This window comes from Dendrobates tinctorius, unplaced genomic scaffold (genome assembly GCF_039654945.1).
Source record: "Dendrobates tinctorius isolate UK_male_01 unplaced genomic scaffold, ASM3965494v1 ptg000038l, whole genome shotgun sequence".
In the NCBI taxonomy this organism is placed as follows: Eukaryota; Metazoa; Chordata; class Amphibia; order Anura; family Dendrobatidae; genus Dendrobates; species Dendrobates tinctorius.
The window spans coordinates 9,107,183-9,127,477 of record NW_027361706.1 but is presented as its reverse complement, the minus strand read 5'-3'; the positions used below and the strand labels follow the sequence as shown (position 1 = coordinate 9,127,477).

The 20,295-nt window shown below is 45.9% G+C and overlaps 1 protein-coding gene across 1 annotated transcript in view; it reads right to left on the bottom strand.

The window, feature by feature from the left end:
• Window positions 1-9,490: 9,490 nt before the first annotated feature.
• ACTR8 (actin related protein 8) overlaps window positions 9,491-20,295 on the bottom strand; it is a 44,813-nt gene continuing 34,008 nt past the window's right edge. The window contains exons 10-13 of the mRNA XM_073574158.1: window positions 14,174-14,314; window positions 12,891-13,143; window positions 11,625-11,788; window positions 9,491-9,749 (exon numbers count right to left, since the gene is read on the bottom strand). Coding sequence (XP_073430259.1) covers window positions 9,606-9,749; window positions 11,625-11,788; window positions 12,891-13,143; window positions 14,174-14,314 — 702 coding nt within the window. The 3' untranslated portion in view covers window positions 9,491-9,605. The remainder of the gene's footprint in view (window positions 9,750-11,624; window positions 11,789-12,890; window positions 13,144-14,173; window positions 14,315-20,295) is intronic.

Genomic DNA, 20,295 nt, shown 5'->3' with positions numbered 1-20,295 from the left:
CTTAGCAACAAGAGCTTGATCTTGTCGAGATCTCAATAAGAGCATGTGCCGCCCCGACGGCCATTTTCCAGGAGGCCATCGCATCGCAGTAATGGATATGCTGGGCGCTCCGGGCTTCCACAAAATGCTGGCGGAGCTTCATCGCAGCCACCACCCCCGGTAAGCAATAAGACGCATGGATTATAAGAGGCACCACCATTTGATTAAGAAAGAAAAGGTTTTTTTTTTTTTCCTATTTTTCTCCTCAAAATTTCGGGTGCGTCTTATATTCTGCAAAATATTGTAGTTCCTATTTAGGGGCCCCATTGATAATAGCTGAATTTGAGGAAGCCTTGCAATCCCTTGCCAATGAAAAGGCACCTGGTTCTGATGGACTGCCCTGTGAATTTTTTCAAAAAGTATAAGGATATTTTGATTCCCAAGTTACTGGAAACTTTTAACGAGGCCCTAAAATCTGGTCAAATGCCAAAATCTAGGTGTGAAGCAATTGTAGTAATTTTAAAACCGGGAACAGATCCAACAGATCATATCGTCCCATCTCTCGTCTATCAGTTGACACCAAGATTATCGCAAAGGCCTTAGCAAATAGATTATTTCACATTATTACCGAGGTTATTCACCAGGATCAATGCCAAACCGGTCCACAGCAATAAATCTAATCAGACTTTTCTTAAACATTCAGAAATCAAATGCAACACCGGGACATAGAGCTATTCTCTCTCTCGACGCTAAAGCATTCGACAGCGCGGAGTGGAGATACCTGTGAGAGGTTCTTAAACAATTGGGGGTGGGCCCTAAATTTTTATCATAGATACAACTTTTGTACCCTGGGCCTCATGCTAAAATAAGAACCAATGGTCTTTTAGCTGATAAGATTGCGTTGGGAAGGAGCACACGGCAAGGATGTCCATTGTCTCCCCTTCTTTTCGCAATGGCCATTGAACCCTTGGCCTGAATGTTATGTTCCAACCCGGATGTAGTGGGTTTTGAATATAGTAAATTAGATGAACGGGCATCCCTGTACGCAGATGATCTGTTGATATACATAGGTGATGTCCAGAAATCTATTGACCCTATTATGAATATCATCGAGGAGTTCGGTAAATGGTCAGGCCTATCAATTAATTGGGATAAGACAATTCTTCTACCAATTGATAATCCCCCTAGCTCGGTTATACTGGAACATATTCAGCTACAAATATTACGAAAAAACCTCAGGATGATATACCCCTGAACTTGCACCCTCTTCTGGAAAGGTTTAAAGGGATCTGTCACCTGTTTTGGCCGATATAAGACACGGCCACCGCTTTTCAGGGCTTCTCTACAGTATTCTATAATTCTGTACATCTGCCCCCGGTCCGACCTGCAAGATAAGAAAAATAAGTTTTATTATACTCACCGAGGGGGCGGTCCGGTCTGATGGGTGTCGCAGGTCCGGGTTTGGCGCCTCCCATCTTCTTGTGACGCCGCCCTCCTGCTTGCTTCATTGCTCCCCAGCATCGCGCTCTTGCGCAGGCGTACTTCTCTGCCCTGTTAAGGGCAGAGCAAAGTACTGCAGTGCGCAGGCGCCGGGAAAGGTCAGAGAGGACCAGTGTCTGTGCACTGCAAAAATTTGCTCTGCCCTCAACAGGGCAGAGCAGTATGTCTGCGCAAGAGCGCGATGCCGGGGAGCGATGAAGCAAGCAGGAGGGCGTCGTCGCAAGAAGATGGAAGGCGCAGGACCCGGGCCTGTGACACCCACCGGGGCGCCCCACCCCCACCCTAGGGAAAAAAAAACAAACTTATTTTTCTTATCTTGTAGGTCGGATCGGGGGCAGATATACAGCATTTTAGAATGCTGTAGAGAAGCCCTGAAAGGCAGTGGACGCATCTTATAGCCGCCAAAACAGGCGACAGATCCCAGAAGAGGGTGTAAGTTCAGGGGTATATCATTCTGAGGTTAATGAATCCGTGCAATCAATGGGAATTTTGCATAGTAAGGCTACGTTTTCACAATGAGCTTTTTTGTGAGTGTCTGATTTTGCAGATTTTCTGCACCTATTAAGATAGGTTACTTGCATTTTTTCTAAAATCTACAACATTAAAAGCTCATCATGTGAAAGCCTAATAAAGTGGATTCCATGAAGACATGCTACCACCACACCCAGGCCTCTCAATCCATAGTACACCCAATACAGGGCACGGACACTGTTTTTTTGGTTTTGCTTTTACGGTATTCAATGCATGAAAAAAAATGAAATGTGAACATAATTCTTCAGGTCAGTGATATCAAATTTCATAGATTTTTGTTATATATTAAAAAAAACAAAAAAAACCAAAAAAAAAAAAAAAACCATAACATTTACGTTTCCTTCCATGGAGCTACACAAGCTTGTCTTAAGCATTGTTAGGTGACATTGTTATTTATACCATTTTAGGGTACCCACTACTCTATGATCACTTTTTATTGCATTTTTTTTTTAGGGGGTTTAGGTGCTAAAGTACATGCAATTCTGAGGTTTCAATTTTTTTTCTCTTTACTGTACTGGTTAATGAATTTTATTTTTTGCGAATTTTGATGGACCAGATATTTACTGATGTGCCGATACTAAATGTGTATTTTTAATTTATTTTTAATTAGGGATAAGGCGGTAGGGAGACTTATTTTTCACTTTATTTGTTTAGGGGAGTTGAACCTGTGATTGTCTGATCACCTATATTATATACTGCAGTACTACAGTAGTTAAAGGACAAACCATTATGATCGCCTATGAAACTCAGCCTGTGGAACAGGAGAGCCAAAATGACAGCAACGGGGGAACTTCATATACAAAAGTTCACTACTGACAAATACAGATTTAGTAATCCTTAACTTGTCAAACGGCACAAGACTTTCTTTAAAAAACCATGTAGCACGTCATCTGACAAGTTATGGATTTCTACATGTGTACAGAAACAGAACTAATAACAGTACAGGAATACATAACTAAGACCACACTCAGTACATTAACACAGTACCAGAACCACCATCAATACATGAAATCAACACAAGATCTATAATGAGTACATGAATACATCAGAACCACCATCAGTACATGACTTCAGCATGAGAAGCAACATCACGACACAAACAGCACAAGAGACATCATTAGTATATTAATACATCAATATCATCAGTACATGAACTCAGCATCAAAACTACCATCAGTACATGAACACAGCACTAGAGCCATCAACGGTGAAGGATTACATCATCAGTACATAAGTACAGCACCCGAACCATTAGTGAAGGAATACATCACCAGAACCACCATCAGTACAGGAATACATTACCAGCACTAGTCAGTATATGAAAGCTTCACCAAACTTAGCACTGAGATCAATTGCAATGCCAGATGAGCCCCCACAATATACATTTGTACTGCATAAAAGTACAACTCCCAGCATGCCCTTTACAATGGTAAGGAGATTCAGGGAATTATTGTTGTTACCAGCCATCATCAGACTGCAGACCAAACATGAACTGCAGTACTGATTATATGTAGCACATATCAAATACAAACATTCACACTTCGGTACCTTATGGGTGATGTCTTCTATGATTGGAGTTGTCCTCATTTCTTTGGTCATCTGGTCTAGATGTCATATTGACTTTTCATAGCTACAGCTTGTCTCCGCAGACTTACATTTTCTGTGCTCTTCTGCAGCACATCACGATACAGTGCCCTTATGATATGATCAGCTGTCATGTACCCCTAACAGCCACGGGTGGAATCGCAATCCACCCGTGGCTGTTAGCATGTTAAATGCCAATGTCAATCTCTGACAGCAGCATTTAACATAATCGGGCAGCAAGCGCCCGTCACATGATCGCAGGGCACCGATGGGTCGGCATGACAATCGGAGGTCTGCAGGACCTATCTGCTATGAGCGCCGCCCCGTGAAGATCACAGTTTCAAGTCTCATACACATTTTGTATCACTGCGTTCAGAAACGCCAGTTCAAAATATAAAAAGAATGAATCTGATCGTTAAACGGCATAACAAGAAAAAAAAATTAAAAACGCCAGAATTGTTGTTTTTGGTCTCCGCAACATTGCAATAAAATGCAATACCGGGCAATCAAAACAACCAAAATTGTATCAATAAAAAAAAACATCCTTGGCGCGCAAAAAATAAGCCCCATGATGCACAATCCGCTGAAATGTATGGCGGTGCAGAGATCCGTCAGTTCCCTACACTAAAATACACCCTGCTGGCAAATAAGAGGCCGGCAGCGGATGTCAGCGTGCCAGTCACGAGGGGTTCATGGCAGGGACGTCATACGCCGCCCAAGGCTGGCACACTGAAGTCAGCTTCTAACCACAGACTAGGACAACATATATTGTGGAAGTGGAGGAAGGCAAGAAGAATGGTTTTGTTTTAGGAGATGGAAAGGACCGGTAGGACGGCCATTACACCAGAAGGGGCCCAGGATGGGGGTCCTTATACCAGGATGGAGGACATTACACCAGAAGAGGCACAGGAAGGAGGACTCTACACCAGGATGGGGGTCATTATAACCAGGAAAGGGGCCCAATGTTATAAAATGGGGAACATTATACAAGGAAGGGGTCAGGATGGGGGACATTATTACAGTAAGGAGCGCAGGACATGTGCCCAGGTCGGGGGACATTATTATATGGAGGGTGAACACGTCTTTATTGGTTCTAGACTACAAGAGCCAATACATCTGACCAACATGTAGGTGGGGTCTCAGGTCCAAATTTTGCATCAGGCTCCAGGGGACTTTAGTTACGCCACCAGTCCCATTTCTGATGGTGTATGGAGCAAGCTCAGGAACTAAACCTGCTCCACACATGCCTAACGGCGACTTTATTATACACCTTGGCATCCACCCTCTATCAACAGTGACCAGAGCTAGCTCCAATCGCTGCTGTTTAACTCCTTAAATGTTGCCATCGATCTCTTAAAAGGGCCTGTCAGCACTGAATGCATGTTTAAACCAAGTACAGGGACAGGGTGCACCCTTGGTGTGGCCAAACAGTTCAGTGCTCATTCCCACCTACTTGTTTTACTATCTATTTCCGCCACCCCCACCCCCCCATTCTATATTTTTATTGACTGCTTTGGCTTTACAGGAGCCAGAGAAGGGCAAAGATTAATGGAAAAGAAACAGGTGGGGAGGTGCACTTAAATCTTTGGCTATGCCAAGGGTGCACCGAGTGCCTGTACTTGGTTAGAGCAGTCATGCTGTGCCGAGAGACTCCCTATAAACTCTTAAAAATTCAGAGATCCTTGGTGCCCCTAAATTGCTTTATGCAGCATTTACACCTCTGCGCAGATATTGATAGTCGCACTGTCATTGTGGTGCACGTAACAGACGCAGCGGCTGGCGGCAAGCTGACTGTTGCGGTACATTAATAGCGTACCAATATATACAGTGTTGGCCAAAAGTATTGACACCCCTGCAATTCTGTCAGATAATACTCAGTTTCTTCCTGAAAATGATTGCAAACACAAATTCTTTGGTATTATTATCTTCATTTCATTTGTCTTAAATGAAAAAACACAAAAGAGAATGAAGCAAAAAGCAAAACATTGATCATTTCACACAAAACTCCAAAAATGGGCCAGACAAAAGTATTGGCACCCTCAGCCTAATACTTGGTTGCACAACCTTTAGCCAAAATAACTGCGACCAACCGCTTCCGGTAACCATCAATGAGTTTCTTACAATGCTCTGCTGGAATTTTAGACCATTCTTCTTTGGCAAACTGCTCCAGGTCCCTGATATTTGGAGGGTGCCTTCTCCAAACGGCCATTTTTAGATCTCTCCACAGGTGTTCTATGGGATTCAGGTCTGGACTCATTGCTGGCCACCTTAGAAGTCTCCAGTGCTTTCTCTCAAACCATTTTCTAGTGCTTTTTGAAGTGTGTTTTGGGTCATTGTCCTGCTGGAAGACCCATGACCTCCGAGGGAGACCCAGCTTTCTCACACTGGGCCCTACATTATGCTGCAAAATTTGTTGGTAGTCTTCAGACTTCATAATGCCATGCACACGGTCAAGCAGACCAGTGCCAAAGGCAGCAAAGCAACCCCAAAACATCAGGGAACCTCCGCCATGTTTCACTGTAGGGACCGTGTTTTTCTTTGAATGCTTCTTTTTTTCTCCTGTAAACTCTATGTTGATGCCTTTGCCCAAAAAGCTCTACTTTTGTCTCATCTGACCAGAGAACATTCTTCCAAAATGTTTTAGGCTTTTTCAGGTAAGTTTTGGCAAACTCCAGCCTGGCTTTTTTATGTCTCGGGGTAAGAAGTGGGGTCTTCCTGGGTCTCCTACCATACAGTCCCTTTTCATTCAGACGCCGACGGATAGTACGGGTTGACACTGTTGTACCCTCGAACTGCAGGGCAGCTTGAACTTGTTTGGATGTTAGTCGAGGTTCTTTATCCAACATCCGCACAATCTTGCGCTGAAATCTCTTATCAATTTTTCTTTTCCGTCCACATCTAGGGAGATTAGCCACAGTGCCATGGGCTTTAAACTTCTTGATGACACTGCGCATGGTAGACACAGGAACATTCAGGTCTTTGGAGCCTTGAGATTGCTCATGCTTCCTCACAATTTGGTTTCTCAAGTCCTCAGACAGTTCTTTGGTCTTCTTTCTTTTCTCCATGCTCAATGTGGTACACACAAGGACACAGGACAGAGGTTGAGTCAACTTTAATCCATGTCAACTGGCTGCAAGTGTGATTTAGTTATTGCCAACACCTGTTAGGTGCCACAGGTAAGTGACAGGTGCTGTTAATTACACAAATTAGAGAAGCATCAAATGATTTTTCGGACAGTGCCAATACTTTTGTCCACCCTCTTTTATGTTTGGTGTGGAATTATATCCAATTTGGCTTTAGGACAATTCTTTTTGTGTTTTTTCATTTAAGACAAATTAAATGAAGATAATATTAACAAAGAATTTGTGTTTGCAATCATTTTCAGGAAGAAACTGAGTATTATCTGACAGAATTGCAGGGGTGTCAATACTTTTGGCCAACACTGTACAATATTTGCATAGTACGGCTGTCCTCATTCATTCTGAATCAGCACATTTTTCAAATAGCGTACATGCAATCATCACAGCGCTGCATCCATCACGCTGGATTTTCTTCAATTTTTAAAGGTATATTCACGAGGGTCAGCAGGAATTTCTGTCACTTTCCTATTAATCAGTGATTGCGGTCTTATTTTAAAAGAATCTGTCACTGCACTTTTGCTACCTGATCTGAAAGCAGCACAATGTGGGGGCAGAGAACCTAATTCTGTAGATAGGTCACTTACTGGGCTGCTTGCTGCAATTTTGATAAAAATCACAATATTATCTGCTGCAGATCTAGCTGTTCACTGAATGCTGAGCCCTCTATAACCCCGCCCACACCACTGATTAGCAGGTTTCTGTGTACACTGTGCATTGGCAGAAAGCTGCCAATCAGTGGTGGGGGAGGAGTTATACAGAACTCATGAATATGACGAATTACATGTCAGTAGGTTTACTACAGTAAGTAACGCATCACTACAATCAGGGTCTGTCTCTATATTATGCTGCTCTCAGATTAGGTGGCAAAAACCTGGTGGACAAATTAAATTTCACTAAATTTAACGGCTATCCACATGAAAAAATGTTTTGCAACAAATCTGCTGTGTGTGAACACTGTTCTAGTTTAAGGCTGATGACCAAAAAAAAACAAAGTCACTACAAACCTTAAAACGGTCAGAAGAACCACATGCATAATAAATACACTTATTCTTTGTGGACCAATCAGACTGTGATCCATACATGATGGTAATAATTACCTATTTATTTTGCTGTTGTGTGTAAGTAAATGACACAAAATCTCACCGATTTCAGTCTTTTCAGTTTGTACTCAGGATGGAAGTAATGAGTGTATGGAGGCAGAACATCACGGCTCTGTACACAGTTTACTGGCTGTGCCCAGGTACTGAGATTCTGCTGTCATTCACTGCTGTGCTACAGTACCCGAGATTGGCCACTGCACAGTGTGGGTGCGCTACAGTTCCCGAGATGGGCCACTACACTGTGTGGGTGTGCTACAGTACCCGAGATGGGCCACTACACAGTGTGGGTGTGCTGCAGTACCCTAGATGGGCCACAACAGTGTGGGTGTGCTGCAGTACCCTAGATGGGCCACTACAGTGTGGGTGTGCTGCAGTACCCTAGATGGGCCACTACAGTGTGGGTGTGCTTCAGTACCCTAGATGGGCCACTACAGTGTGGGTGTGCTGCAGTACCCTAGATGGGCCACTACACAGTGTGGGTGCGCTACAGTACCCGAGATTGGCCACTGCACAGTGTGGGTGCGCTACAGTACCCGAGATGGGCCACTACACTGTGTGGGTGTGCTACAGTACCCGAGATTGGCCACTGCACAGTGTGGGTGCGCTACAGTACCCGAGATTGGCCACTACGCAGTGTGGGTGTGCTACAGTACCCGAGATGGACTACTACGCAGTGTGGGTGTGCTACAGTACCTGAGATCGGCCACTACAGTGAGGGTGTGCTGCAGTACCCTAGATGGGCCACTACACAGTGTGGGTGTGCTGCAGTACCCTAGATGGGCCACTACACAGTGTGGGTGTGCTGCAGTACCCGAGATGGGCCACTACACAGTGTGGGTGTGCTGCAGTACCCGAGATGGGCCACTACACAGTGTGGGTGTGCTGCAGTACCCGAGATGGGCCACTACACAGTGTGGGTGTGCTGCAGTACCCGAGATGGGCCACTACACAGTGTGGGTGTGCTGCAGTACCCGAGATGGGCCACTACACAGTGTGGGTGTGCTGCAGTACCCGAGATCGGCCACTACGCAGTGTGGGTGTGCTGCAGTACCCGAGATCGGCCACTACACTCTGGGTGTGCTGCAGTACACGAGATCGGCCACTACACAGTGTGGGTGTGTTGTACCCGAAATGGGCCACTACGCAGTGTGGGTGTGCTGCAGTACCCGAAATGGGCCACTACACAGGGTGGGTGTGCTGCAGTACCCGAAATGGGCCACTACACAGGGTGGGTGTGCTGCAGTACTCGAGATGGGCCGCTACACAGTGTGCGGCACCCACATCCCAATCTGATACTGATGATGTATCCTGATGATGATGATGGGCCATTCGGTTTAGTTAAGGTTGATACAACAAGTGCTACAGATGAAAATACCATGTAAGAGAGCTTTAGATTATGCTGCTGCAAGTTTCATCCTGCTGAATTCTTTGTTGCATATGTCAGAATCCTTTTGTACCCATACACATAAAAAAGCAAAACCGAGCAATGGAGCCCTGTTCTCAAGAGGAGTGGAAATTGCATGTATCCAAATCTTCTATAGAAGTCAGACAATAGGACAACCCCTTTAAATGACCACTCACTCATACACAGAATCACATCGCTCTCCGATTTTGTTTTATCTCCCACTGAAGGTCAATGAATAAAAAGCCGTCATGTTAGATATAAAGATTTATTTCCTCCTTTGCTTCGAAGTAATAAAAATATATTACAAGCTTTCTGATGATAAATGTTACACTCATCCCCCCTCACAGCAGAAGTAGTCCATATAGTTCACCAAACAAATGCAGCCCTTTCCCGTAACATGCGCACTCCGAACCTCTGCCATTCCCGCTGGTAGATCCACAGCTCCTGAGTGGTGTCAAGACAAGCAAGGACGGCGCCGCCTTTCCATGCTATCAGTCGTGGGTCCATATCCTGGGAAAAAAACACAAACAATCAATACACCAAGAGTAATGGAAGATCTAAATCTATACATTAGGTGAAAATAACAGTATTTTATAGCTTTCATCAAGATGTCGTATACTGAAGTACAGTGAGGATCTCCTTTATCAGTCTCTTCAGAGCCTGTATTATCTGAATACAAAAAAGTTAGCTATCGAACTTGATTGGTGGGGGTCCGGCCGCTTAGCAAAAGGGGGGAATTTCTATTTCCATAAAAATGGAGCAGTAGTACGAGTGTGGAACCTGAACTTTATTTATTCCCTATGGAGCTGCCAAGCACTGCACTGAGATTCTTCATTATCTTCATTTAATTTGTCTTAAATGAAAAAAAACACAAAAGAGAATGAAGCAAAAAGCAAAACATTGATCATTTCACAGAAAACTCCAAAAATGGGCCAGACAAAAGTATTGACACCTTCAGCCTAATACTTGGTTGCACAACCTTTAGCCAAAATAACTGCGACCAACCGCTTCCGGTAACCATCAATGAGTTTCTTACAATGCTCTGCTGGAATTTTAGACCATTCTTCTTTGGCAAACTGCTCCAGGTCCCTGATATTTGAAGGGTACCTTCTCCAAACTGCCATTTTTAGATCCCTCCACAGGTGTTCTATGGGATTCAGGTCTGGACTCATTGCTGGCCACCTTAGAAGTCTCCAGTGCTTTCTCTCAAACTATTTTCTAGTGCTTTTTGAAGTGTGTTTTGGGTCATTGTCCTGCTGGAAGACCCATGACCTCTGAGGGAGACCCAGCTTTCTCACACTGGGCCCTACATTATGCTGCAAAATTTGTTGGTAGTCTTCAGACTTCATAAAGCCATGCACACAGTCAAGCAGTCCAGTGCCAGGGGCAGAAAAGCAACCCCAAAACATCAGGGAACCTCCGCCATGTTTGACTGTAGGGACCGTGTTCTTTTCTTTGAATGCCTCTTTTTTTCTCCTATAAACTCTATGTTGATGCCTTTGCCCAAAAAGCTCTACTTTTGTCTCATCTGACCAGAGAACATTCTTCCAAAACGTTTTAGGCTTTTTCAGGTAAGTTTTGGCAAACTCCAGCCTGGCTTTTTTATGTCTCGGGGTAAGAAGTGGGGTCTTCCTGGGTCTCCTACCATACAGTCCCTTTTCATTCAGACGCCGACGGATAGTACGGGTTGACACTGTTGTACCCTCGGACGGCAGGGCAGCTTGAACTTGTTTGGATGTTGTTAGTTGAGGTTCTTTATCCAACATCCCACAATTTTGCGTTGAAATCTCTTGTCAATTTTTCTTTTCCGTCCACATCTAGGGAGGTTAGCCACAGTGCCATGGGCTTTAAACTTCTTGATGACACTGCGTACGGTAGACACAGGAACATTCAGGTCTTTGGAGATGGACTTGTAGCCTTGAGATTGCTCCTGCTTCCTCACAATTTGGTTTCTCAAGTCCTCAGACAGTTCTTTGGTCTTCTTTCTTTTCTCCATGCTCAATGTGGTACACACAAGGACACAGGACAGAGGTTGAGTCAACTTTAATCCATGTCAACTGGCTGCAAGTGTGATTTAGTTATTGCCAACACCTGTTAGGTGCCACAGGTAAGTTACAGGTGCTGTTAATTACACAAATTAGAGAAGCATCACATGATTTTTCCAACAGTGCCAATACTTTTATCCACCCTCTTATGTTTGGTGTGGAATTATATCCAATTTTGCTTTAGAACAATTCTTTGTGTTTTTTCATTTAAGACAAATTAAATGAAGATAATAATACCAAAGAATTTGTGTTTGCAATCATTTTCAGGAAGAAACTGAGTATTATCTGACTGAATTGCAGGGGTGTCAAAACTTTTGGCCACAACTGTACACATACACACCTTAGGTCTTGTTATAACTTCGACATTTTCCACCATTCTTCTGAAGGAAGGAGGCATCTTGTTGAGGATTCGGTGCTGCAGAAACTGCTGAGCCTTGTGGAACTTTAGCCCCCCTCCGACCACCAAGATGGAGCTATACATTTTCTTTTTTGTGTCATCGGAGGCTGCAAGGAAAGGGTGGAAAATGTCATCATTCATCTGGATTGACATTTGAGATCTGAGGTGAAAAACAACTTGGGTTCTCAAGTCCTCAGACAGTTCTCTTCTCCTGTCTGTTCTCCGTGCTTAGTGTGGCACACACAAGGCAAAGATTGAGTCAACTTCTCCCCATTGTTTCTGATACGAGGTGTGATTTTCATATTGCCCTTATCTGTTACTTGCCATAGGTGAGTCTGAATGAGCATCACATGTTTGAAACAAAGTTGTTTACCCACAATTTTGAAAGGTGACAACAATTTTATCAGCTCAGTTTTTGAGGCTGTGTGTGAAATTATGTCCAATTTGCCATTTTTCTCTGTTCTTTTTGTTGTTCCAATACACACAATGGAATTAAACAAATGTATAATAAAACGTGTAACTGCAATAATTTTCTGGGAGAAATATTTCATTTTCTGGAACAATGTCAAGGGTGTCAACACTATCGGCCATTACTGTAAGATCAAGGCATTTCCTGCCCTGATATATACCAAAGAGAAACCATTTTAACACTTTTTCCTTCTCGTTTATGCTGACTGGACACCACAGATATGGTAACAATTTTTGCCTAGCCTGTAAAATACTAAGAGTATTGGTGGTTTTATATGTGCTGATTTCAACCCACCAATGCACCTTAATGAGCAGCAATCAGCTATACAACAAGTTGTTTACTGTCCTCTTTACACCGGCTGGGGACAGAACAAAATCGTAATGTATCATTCTGTTCTCCATACACAGTATGCTATCGGCAGCATATCCTCTACTTACACAGGGCAATGTGCTGCCGATAATGATTATTTTCTTGCCGCCATAACCGATCCAATCACCATATGAATGTACACTGTTTTGATTATCCGCTGTTGTGTACATGCTGGCAATCAGGAACACACATTCCAAAGAGCCTTCATTTGCTGATAATCAAGGGATATTCATGAGAACATGTAAGATTTGGTGTTTTTAGGTGCTTGTGCCTTTGTGCTCTTATTTCAAATAAGTGTATGCAATGTATTACACCCGAGAAAACACAGATGATGGTAAAATAGGCACGAAGTCAGGGGATAGCGGACTTACTGCAGCAATCAATGCTATGAAGAATGGCTTTGTCCAGGCCGAGTGCCTTCCCTTCAAACTGAGACACCATTGTTTTCCTGGCGTATAAAGAAGAGGACGGCTCGTCCCCGTCATTACTATGCCCCATGCCATCGCTCTGAGAGGGCCCGAGCTCCACATCCATCATGTGCCCTCTTTCTGCATCCTGGCCCCGGGGATCGTCGTACATGCTGGGTTTAGACATGGCCTTCCGATCTGCAGCCGCCTTAGAGGACTTTAAAGAAAGTACAAATTACAATCAAACTCGGACGTATCCTTATGTACAGTGGCACATTCAGTTTGCCCAATAGATGTAGCAGATCTATCCTCTGAAATCTAGCCGTCAATTTCCGACAGCGGCATTTAATATGTGCCAACAGGGGCGTGCGTTGTTCCAAGCTTCCATTGGTGTGCCATTGACAAGATCACGGGGCGACGATGGGTTGCTATGACATCCGGGGGTCTGTTGATAACCGCCCTTGCCTGTCATTATGATCCTCCTGTGACAGCCAATCATTGGCTGGCGTTCAAAGGAGATCGAGATTTCCACTACACACTGATGCACGGCTACGTACAGAACAAGCAACAAATCCCCTTATGAGACTGTTAAATCCAGTAAAAAGTGGGGAAAAAAAAAAAGTTAAAATTTTTTATATATATATATATATATATATATATATATATATATATATATATATATATATATATATATATCCGCAAAATTCAAAAACCTCTCATATTTGTCATTGCTGCATTCGTCAAAGTCTGATCCATCAAAATATAAAATAAATTAACCAGATAGAAAACTGCATAAGAAGAAAAATGAAGACGCCAGAATTTTGGCTGCAGTAACAGACTGCAAAAAATAAGCCCTCACACAACAAGCTAAAAAATTATAGGTCTTGGAAAATGGTGACAAAAGTCACTTTTTTATATAGTGAACATGGTAAATAAAAAAAACAAACGCAATTGTGAAATTGCACTTTTGCAATTTCAACGCAATTGGACTTTTTTCCCCGTTTCACAGTACACTACATGGTAGATTGAATGCGGTCGTTGAAAATTACAACTCGTCCCGCGAAGAATAAGCCCTCATACGACCATATTGATGGAAAAATAGAAAAAAAAAAAAAATTATTGCTCTTGGAACAAGGGGAGGGAAAACAAAAATGAAAAAAAACGGAACATGGCCCCAGTGTGAAGCAGTTATGTTGCCGTAGCCATTGCCTTTTCAGGTTACATTTTGTGCCTCTATTTGGTCCTACCTGATCCTGTTTACTTTGTGTTGCCAGTAGATAATGCTCATCATGGGGATCTTCTGGATCTCCCTGTGATCTGTGCTGTAAATGTGTCATTTTCTGGCCAACAATTCCAAAAGTGGCTGGATAGAACAGAGCCATGGGTGCCTAAAGGACGCCAAACGCTATCAGTAAGTGGCGATAATAAAACAGAACTGGTCACATTACCGATAATCATGTGACGACCACTGTACAAAAACATAGAAAGTGTGAGCTGAGACATACAATGGATGGCACTGAAGATTACATACCCAAAATAAGATTTACATAAATGCAAAACCCAAGGAAAACAAACAAGGAGAGCAAATACCCTGCAGTAATAAATAGTGCAAGTAAACAACATAGGGAACTTGGCAAACAGTTTTGATTAAAAAAATAAAAATAAAATTAATCTCACCGCGACTAGGTGACCCAATCCGGGAATGTCCTACCCGCTAGTATTAAAACCTCACCTTGTGTCAGCCGACCTCAATGTAGATAGGAGCAGATCAGGATGGGGTGCAGCTACCCATTTTTGAGCTAGGTATTTCATCTACATAGCTTCCTATGGGCACGTCTGATCAAAATCATGATAACCAAGTACTAGAGGTTATTTACATGTTCTATAACTATTTACTTACTACGAAGTATATGCTAATTTTGTTTTGTTTTTTCCTTAGGTTTTGTCTGTGAAATTGTCACAGTGTGAACGTGCTTCTCCACAATGCACTTATATCAACTTATATTCCGGCTCATTTTTTTTGGTTTTGCTGTAGTTTTTTGTACTCCGTATAAACCAATGTGTGGTCCCCCCTTTTTGAGCTAGGCATTTCATCTACATTACTTCCCATGAGCAGGTGTCTGAACAGTTGGACCCCTATCCTACTCTGCCCTTATCCACACTGAGGTCGGCTGACACAAGGTGAGATTTTAATACTGCCAACATAGGACCATCCAGATTGGGTACACCTTGTTGCGGTGGGTTGGTTTTTCTGTTTTTTTTTTTTTCAATCAAAACAGCATTTACTTGGTACTCTATAATATTTACAATTGCTATTTATTACAGGGTATGGTTTTTTTTTTTGTTTTCTTGGGTTTTGTCTGTGAAATGGCCACAGTGTGTTCTTATACGCTGCATGTATACTAACGTATGATCCGGCTCATTTCTTTGGTTTTATATAAAAGCAGATAAAAACTCCATAATGTACATTACAATTGAGTCATAAAAATAACAGGATTTTTTGGGTTGCTTACCGTAAAATCTGTTTCTCGGAGCCTTCATTGGGGGACACAGAGACCATGGGTGTATGCTGCTGCCACTAGGAGGCTGACACTATGCACAAAAAAAGGTTAGCCCCTCCTCCGCCGTATACACCCCACCGACCGGCAGGAAGTTCCTCAGTTAGTCAGAAAGCAGTAGGAGAAGTACCAGAATAGATTGAGAACAGAACAAACAACTCAACTGTAACAAACCGACAAACATAAGAACAGGAGTTGTAGAACATGGGAGGGTGCTGTGTCCCCCAATGAAGGCTCCGAGAAACAGATTTTACGGTAAGCAACCCAAAAAATCCTGTTTTCTCGTTCGCCTTATTGGGGGACACAGAGACCATGGGACGTCCCAAAGCAGTCCCTGGGGTGGGAAACAAACTTCCATCAGGCCAGTGGACTCGCCACCGCAGCCTGCAGAATCCTTCTACCTAGGCTGGCGTCCGCCGAAGCGTAGGTGTGGACCCTGTAGAATTTCACAAAGGTGTGAACCGATGACCACGTTGCAGCCTTGCAAAGCTGCAGCGCGGAAGCTCTGTGGCGCACCGCCCAGGAGGCACCCACCGCCCGGGTAGAGTGCGCTCTGACCCCTGGAGGGGCCACTCGAAGCTTGACCCGGTATGCCTCCAAAATTGCCGATCTGATCCAGCGCACAATAGTGGCCTTTGAGGCTGGGTGACCTTTCCTCGCCCCGTCAGGAATGATGAACAGAGAGTCTGACTTCCGCAAGGAAGTCGTCCGGGCTAGATAGACTCTCAATGCCCTGACTAGGTCCAGCTTGTTCAAGGACCGCTCCCGAGGGTGAGCTGGGCTCGGGCAGAAGGATGGCAGAACAATGTCCTCATTGAGGTGAAACGAAGATACCACCTTCGGAAGAAAAGAGGGCGGAGGCCGCAGAACTACCTTGTCCTGATGAAGGACCAAAAAAGGAGAGCGGCAAGAAAGTGCTGCCAATTCCGACACGCGCCGGATGGAGGTAATGGCCACCAGAAAGGCCACTTTCCAAGAAAGGAGGGAAAGGGAAACGTCCCTGAGAGGTTCAAAAGGAGGACCCTGCAGAACCTGAAGAACCAAATTAAGATCCCAAGGATCCACGGGCGCTCGGTACGGAGGAACCGTGTGAGCCACACCCTGGAGGAAGGTTTTGACCTGGGGCCGGGAGGCCAGCGTTTTCTGAAATAAAATGGACAGTGCCGAAACTTGACCCTTCAAGGAACTGAGAGCAAGCCCCGCATCCAGCCCTGCCTGCAGAAACGCCAGAATAGAAGGGAGCGAAAAAACCAAGGGCGCGATGTCATTGGTCTCACACCAGGAGAAATAGGCTTTCCAAGTACGGTAATAGATCTTCGAAGAAGGCGGCTTTCTGGCGCGGATCATGGTATGAATCACCCGATCAGAGAATCCTGCCCGTCTCAAAACCTCGGTCTCAACAGCCACGCCGTTAAATTGAGCGACCGAGAATTGGGGTGGCAAATCGGGCCTTGAGACAACAGATCTGCCCTGTCGGGAAGCTTCCAGGGAGCGTCCGCGAGAAGGTTGACAATGTCCGCGAACCAAGACCTTCTGGGCCAATTCGGGGCGATGAGGATGACTGGAATCCCCTCTGCTTTGATTTTCTTCAACAACTTGGGAAGAAGAGGCAGAGGAGGAAACAGGTAGGGGAGCTCGAACTGTGACCAAGGGACGGCCAGAGCGTCGGCGCCCACTGCCAGAGGGTCCCGAGACCTGGACACGAATTGTGGGACTTTCCTGTTGAGGCGAGATGCCATGAGGTCTACATCCGTAGTTCCCCACCGACGGCAGAGCAGATGAAACACCTCCGGATGTAGGGACCATTCCCCTGCCGCGAGACCCTCGCGGCTGAGGAAATCGGCGGCCCAGTTGTCCACGCCGGGAATGTGAACCGCGGAAATCGTTGGAACAAAGGTCTCTGCCCATTGAAGAATTCTGGACACTTCCGCCAGAGCTGAGACACTCCGTGTCCCCCCTTGGCGGTTGATATACGCCACCGCTGTGGCATTGTCTGTCTGAATCCTGACAGGCAGGCCCTTGAGGCGCCTTTCCCAGTGGACGAGAGCTAGATGGATCGCTCGTATCTCTAGGACATTGATCTGCAGAGCTGATTCCTGAGTCGACCATCGACCCTGAACAGTGTGATTGCGGAACACTGCACCCCAGCCGATGAGGCTGGCGTCCGTAGTGACAATCTGCCAGTGAACGGGAAGAAAAGACCGCCCCAAGAGAATGAGGGGAGACGTCAACCACCAGTTGAGAGACCGCTTGATCCGGCATGAAAGACGAACCGGACGATCCAGAGATAGAGCCGACCTGTTCCACCTGGACAAAATGGCCTGCTGGAGTGGCCTGGCGTGAAATTGGGCAAAGGGAACTGCCTCTATCGCCGCCACCATCTTCCCCAGGACCCTCATGGCTGTCCTGAGGGATGGAAATCGTGTGATCTGTAATGATCGCACGCCCTGCTGCAGGGAAAGGATCTTGTCTTGTGGGAGAAATACCCTTGACCGACGAGTGTCGAACAGAAGGCCCAGAAACACAAGGCGTTGAGTAGGGACCAGACAGGACTTTTTTCGGTTGACGATCCACCCAAAACTGGACAGGGTGTCTAGAACGATCGCCACACTTAGGCGGGCCTGTTGAAAGGAGGGAGCCTTGATCAGGATATCGTCGAGGTACGGAAAAAGAACGAGACCTCTGATCCTCAACAAGGCCATCAACGCCGCCATAATCTTCGTGAAGACTCTGGGAGCGGTGGCGAGCCCGAAAGGAAGCGCGACGAACTGGTAATGTTCGTGGTGAATCGCAAACCGCAGGAACTTCTGATGTCCGGGAAATATGGGCACATGCAGATAGGCATCTTGGATGTCTATGGAACCCATGAATTCCTGCTCCTCCATGGAAGCAATTACCGAGCGTACAGACTCCATCCGGAAGTGGCGAAGGCGAACTCTCTTGTTGAGTAACTTGAGATCCAAAATGGGCCGAACTGCCCCGTCCTTTTTCGGCACCACAAACAGGTTTGAATAAAACCCTGTGAAGCGTTCCGATTCGGGAACGGGCACAATCAACCCGGAACTGAGAAGAGAGGCGATGGCCGAACAGAACCCCGGGACCAAGGCCGGATCCCTCGGCGGACGGGATTGGAAGAAGCAATCCCGTGGAAGAGAAATGAACTCTATTTTGTATCCTGTTGATACAACCTCTCTGACCCAAGCGTCCTCTACTGAGGCGAGCCAGACGTCGCTGAAGAAAAGAAGTCGACCTCCCAATTGGAAGGGACCCCCGGGAGACCGATGGTAGTCATGCGGATGTAGACCGTCCAGATCTAGATCTGGACGGTCTTCCCTGGGAAGAGTGGGACCGCCAGGACGGAGTGGGCCTGAAGGAAACCTTCTTTCTTTCCTGACGTGCCTGTGGCCTTTGCTGGTTGGAAGGGATTTCCGCCGTATTGAAACGGCAGAAAGTCCGAAAGGAACGAAACTGACGCCTTGGAGGAGGTCTGCGAGGCTTGGAGGGGAGAAGAGAACTCGTACCTCCGGTAGCGTCCTTAATAATCTGATCCAATTGTGATCCGAAGAGACGCACTCCCTGAAAAGGTAGATTGGTCAGAGACTTTTTAGAGGACAAGTCCGCCTGCCAGGCCTTGAGCCAAATTGTACGTCGGATTGCCACGATGTTACTTGACGCCTGAACTGCGCAAGATGCGGCATCCAGGGAGGCAGAAAGCAGATAATCCCCCGCATGGGAAATCTGATTGGTGAGATCGGCCAAATGCTCTGGTCGTGCCTTATCCAGAATGCCCTGCCGAAGGTCGTCTGCCCAAGTGGATATGGCCTTTGCTGCCCAAGAAGAAGCAAAGACTGGACATACCGCTGACGATGCCGCTTCGAAGGCAGATTTTGCTAGAGATTCTATGATCCTATCATTAGAATCTTTTAGAGACGCCACACCTGACAGCGGAAGGACCGTATTATTAGAAAGTCTGGACACGGGAGGGTCCACCGAGGGAGAAGCGGCCCAGTTGTCCGTGAGCTCTTTAGCAAACGGGTACAGTACGCCGAGACGCTTTCCTCTTTGAAAGCGTCTGGTCGGATCTACTCTCTCCCTTGTAAAAATCTTTCCAAACTCAGAATGGAAGGGAAACACCCTGGATGGTGTTTCCGCCCGTCTGAACGAAACCTCCTGATCTGAGGATTTCGCAGGGGCGTCAGCGATGTCAAAGGTATGGTGAATCGCAGCAATGAGGTTTTGCACCGTAACCTTCATGTTCGCATCCTGGTCCGAATCCAGCTCTAAGACCCCTTCCGATTCCGAAAGCGCTTCGCCTGACTCGGGAGAGGAGGCCCGAGAGGGAGACTGCTGGGGACTATGGGGTGAGGTAGGACGAGGGGAGGACTCCGCCTGGAGGTCCTGCCTGGGCCTCTTGCGACTGCCGCTGGCTGGCTCAGATGGGACGTCCTGAGACGTGCTGGGTCCCGCCGAAGCTCCCAAGGGCAACTTGTCCAGAACGGCTACTAGGGACTGAGACACCTTGGTGAGGACTGCCACTGACTGTGATAGAGAGGAGGCCCAGCCCGGCATGGGGGGCTCACTCACCACTGGGGCTATGGATGGCTCCTGAGCGGCGTCGGGCTGGATTGGATTGCTACAGTCCAGGCAGAGGGGAGTGGACTGACCTGAGGGAAGTTTGCGATTGCAAGAAGAGCACGCAAAGTACTTGACTAAGGTGCCAGAGGAGGCAGGGGGACGAGCGCGGTCAGACTTAGAATTAGACATACTGACGGACAGTCACTGAAGCCTTGCCGGAAGGTTGGGGGACAGGA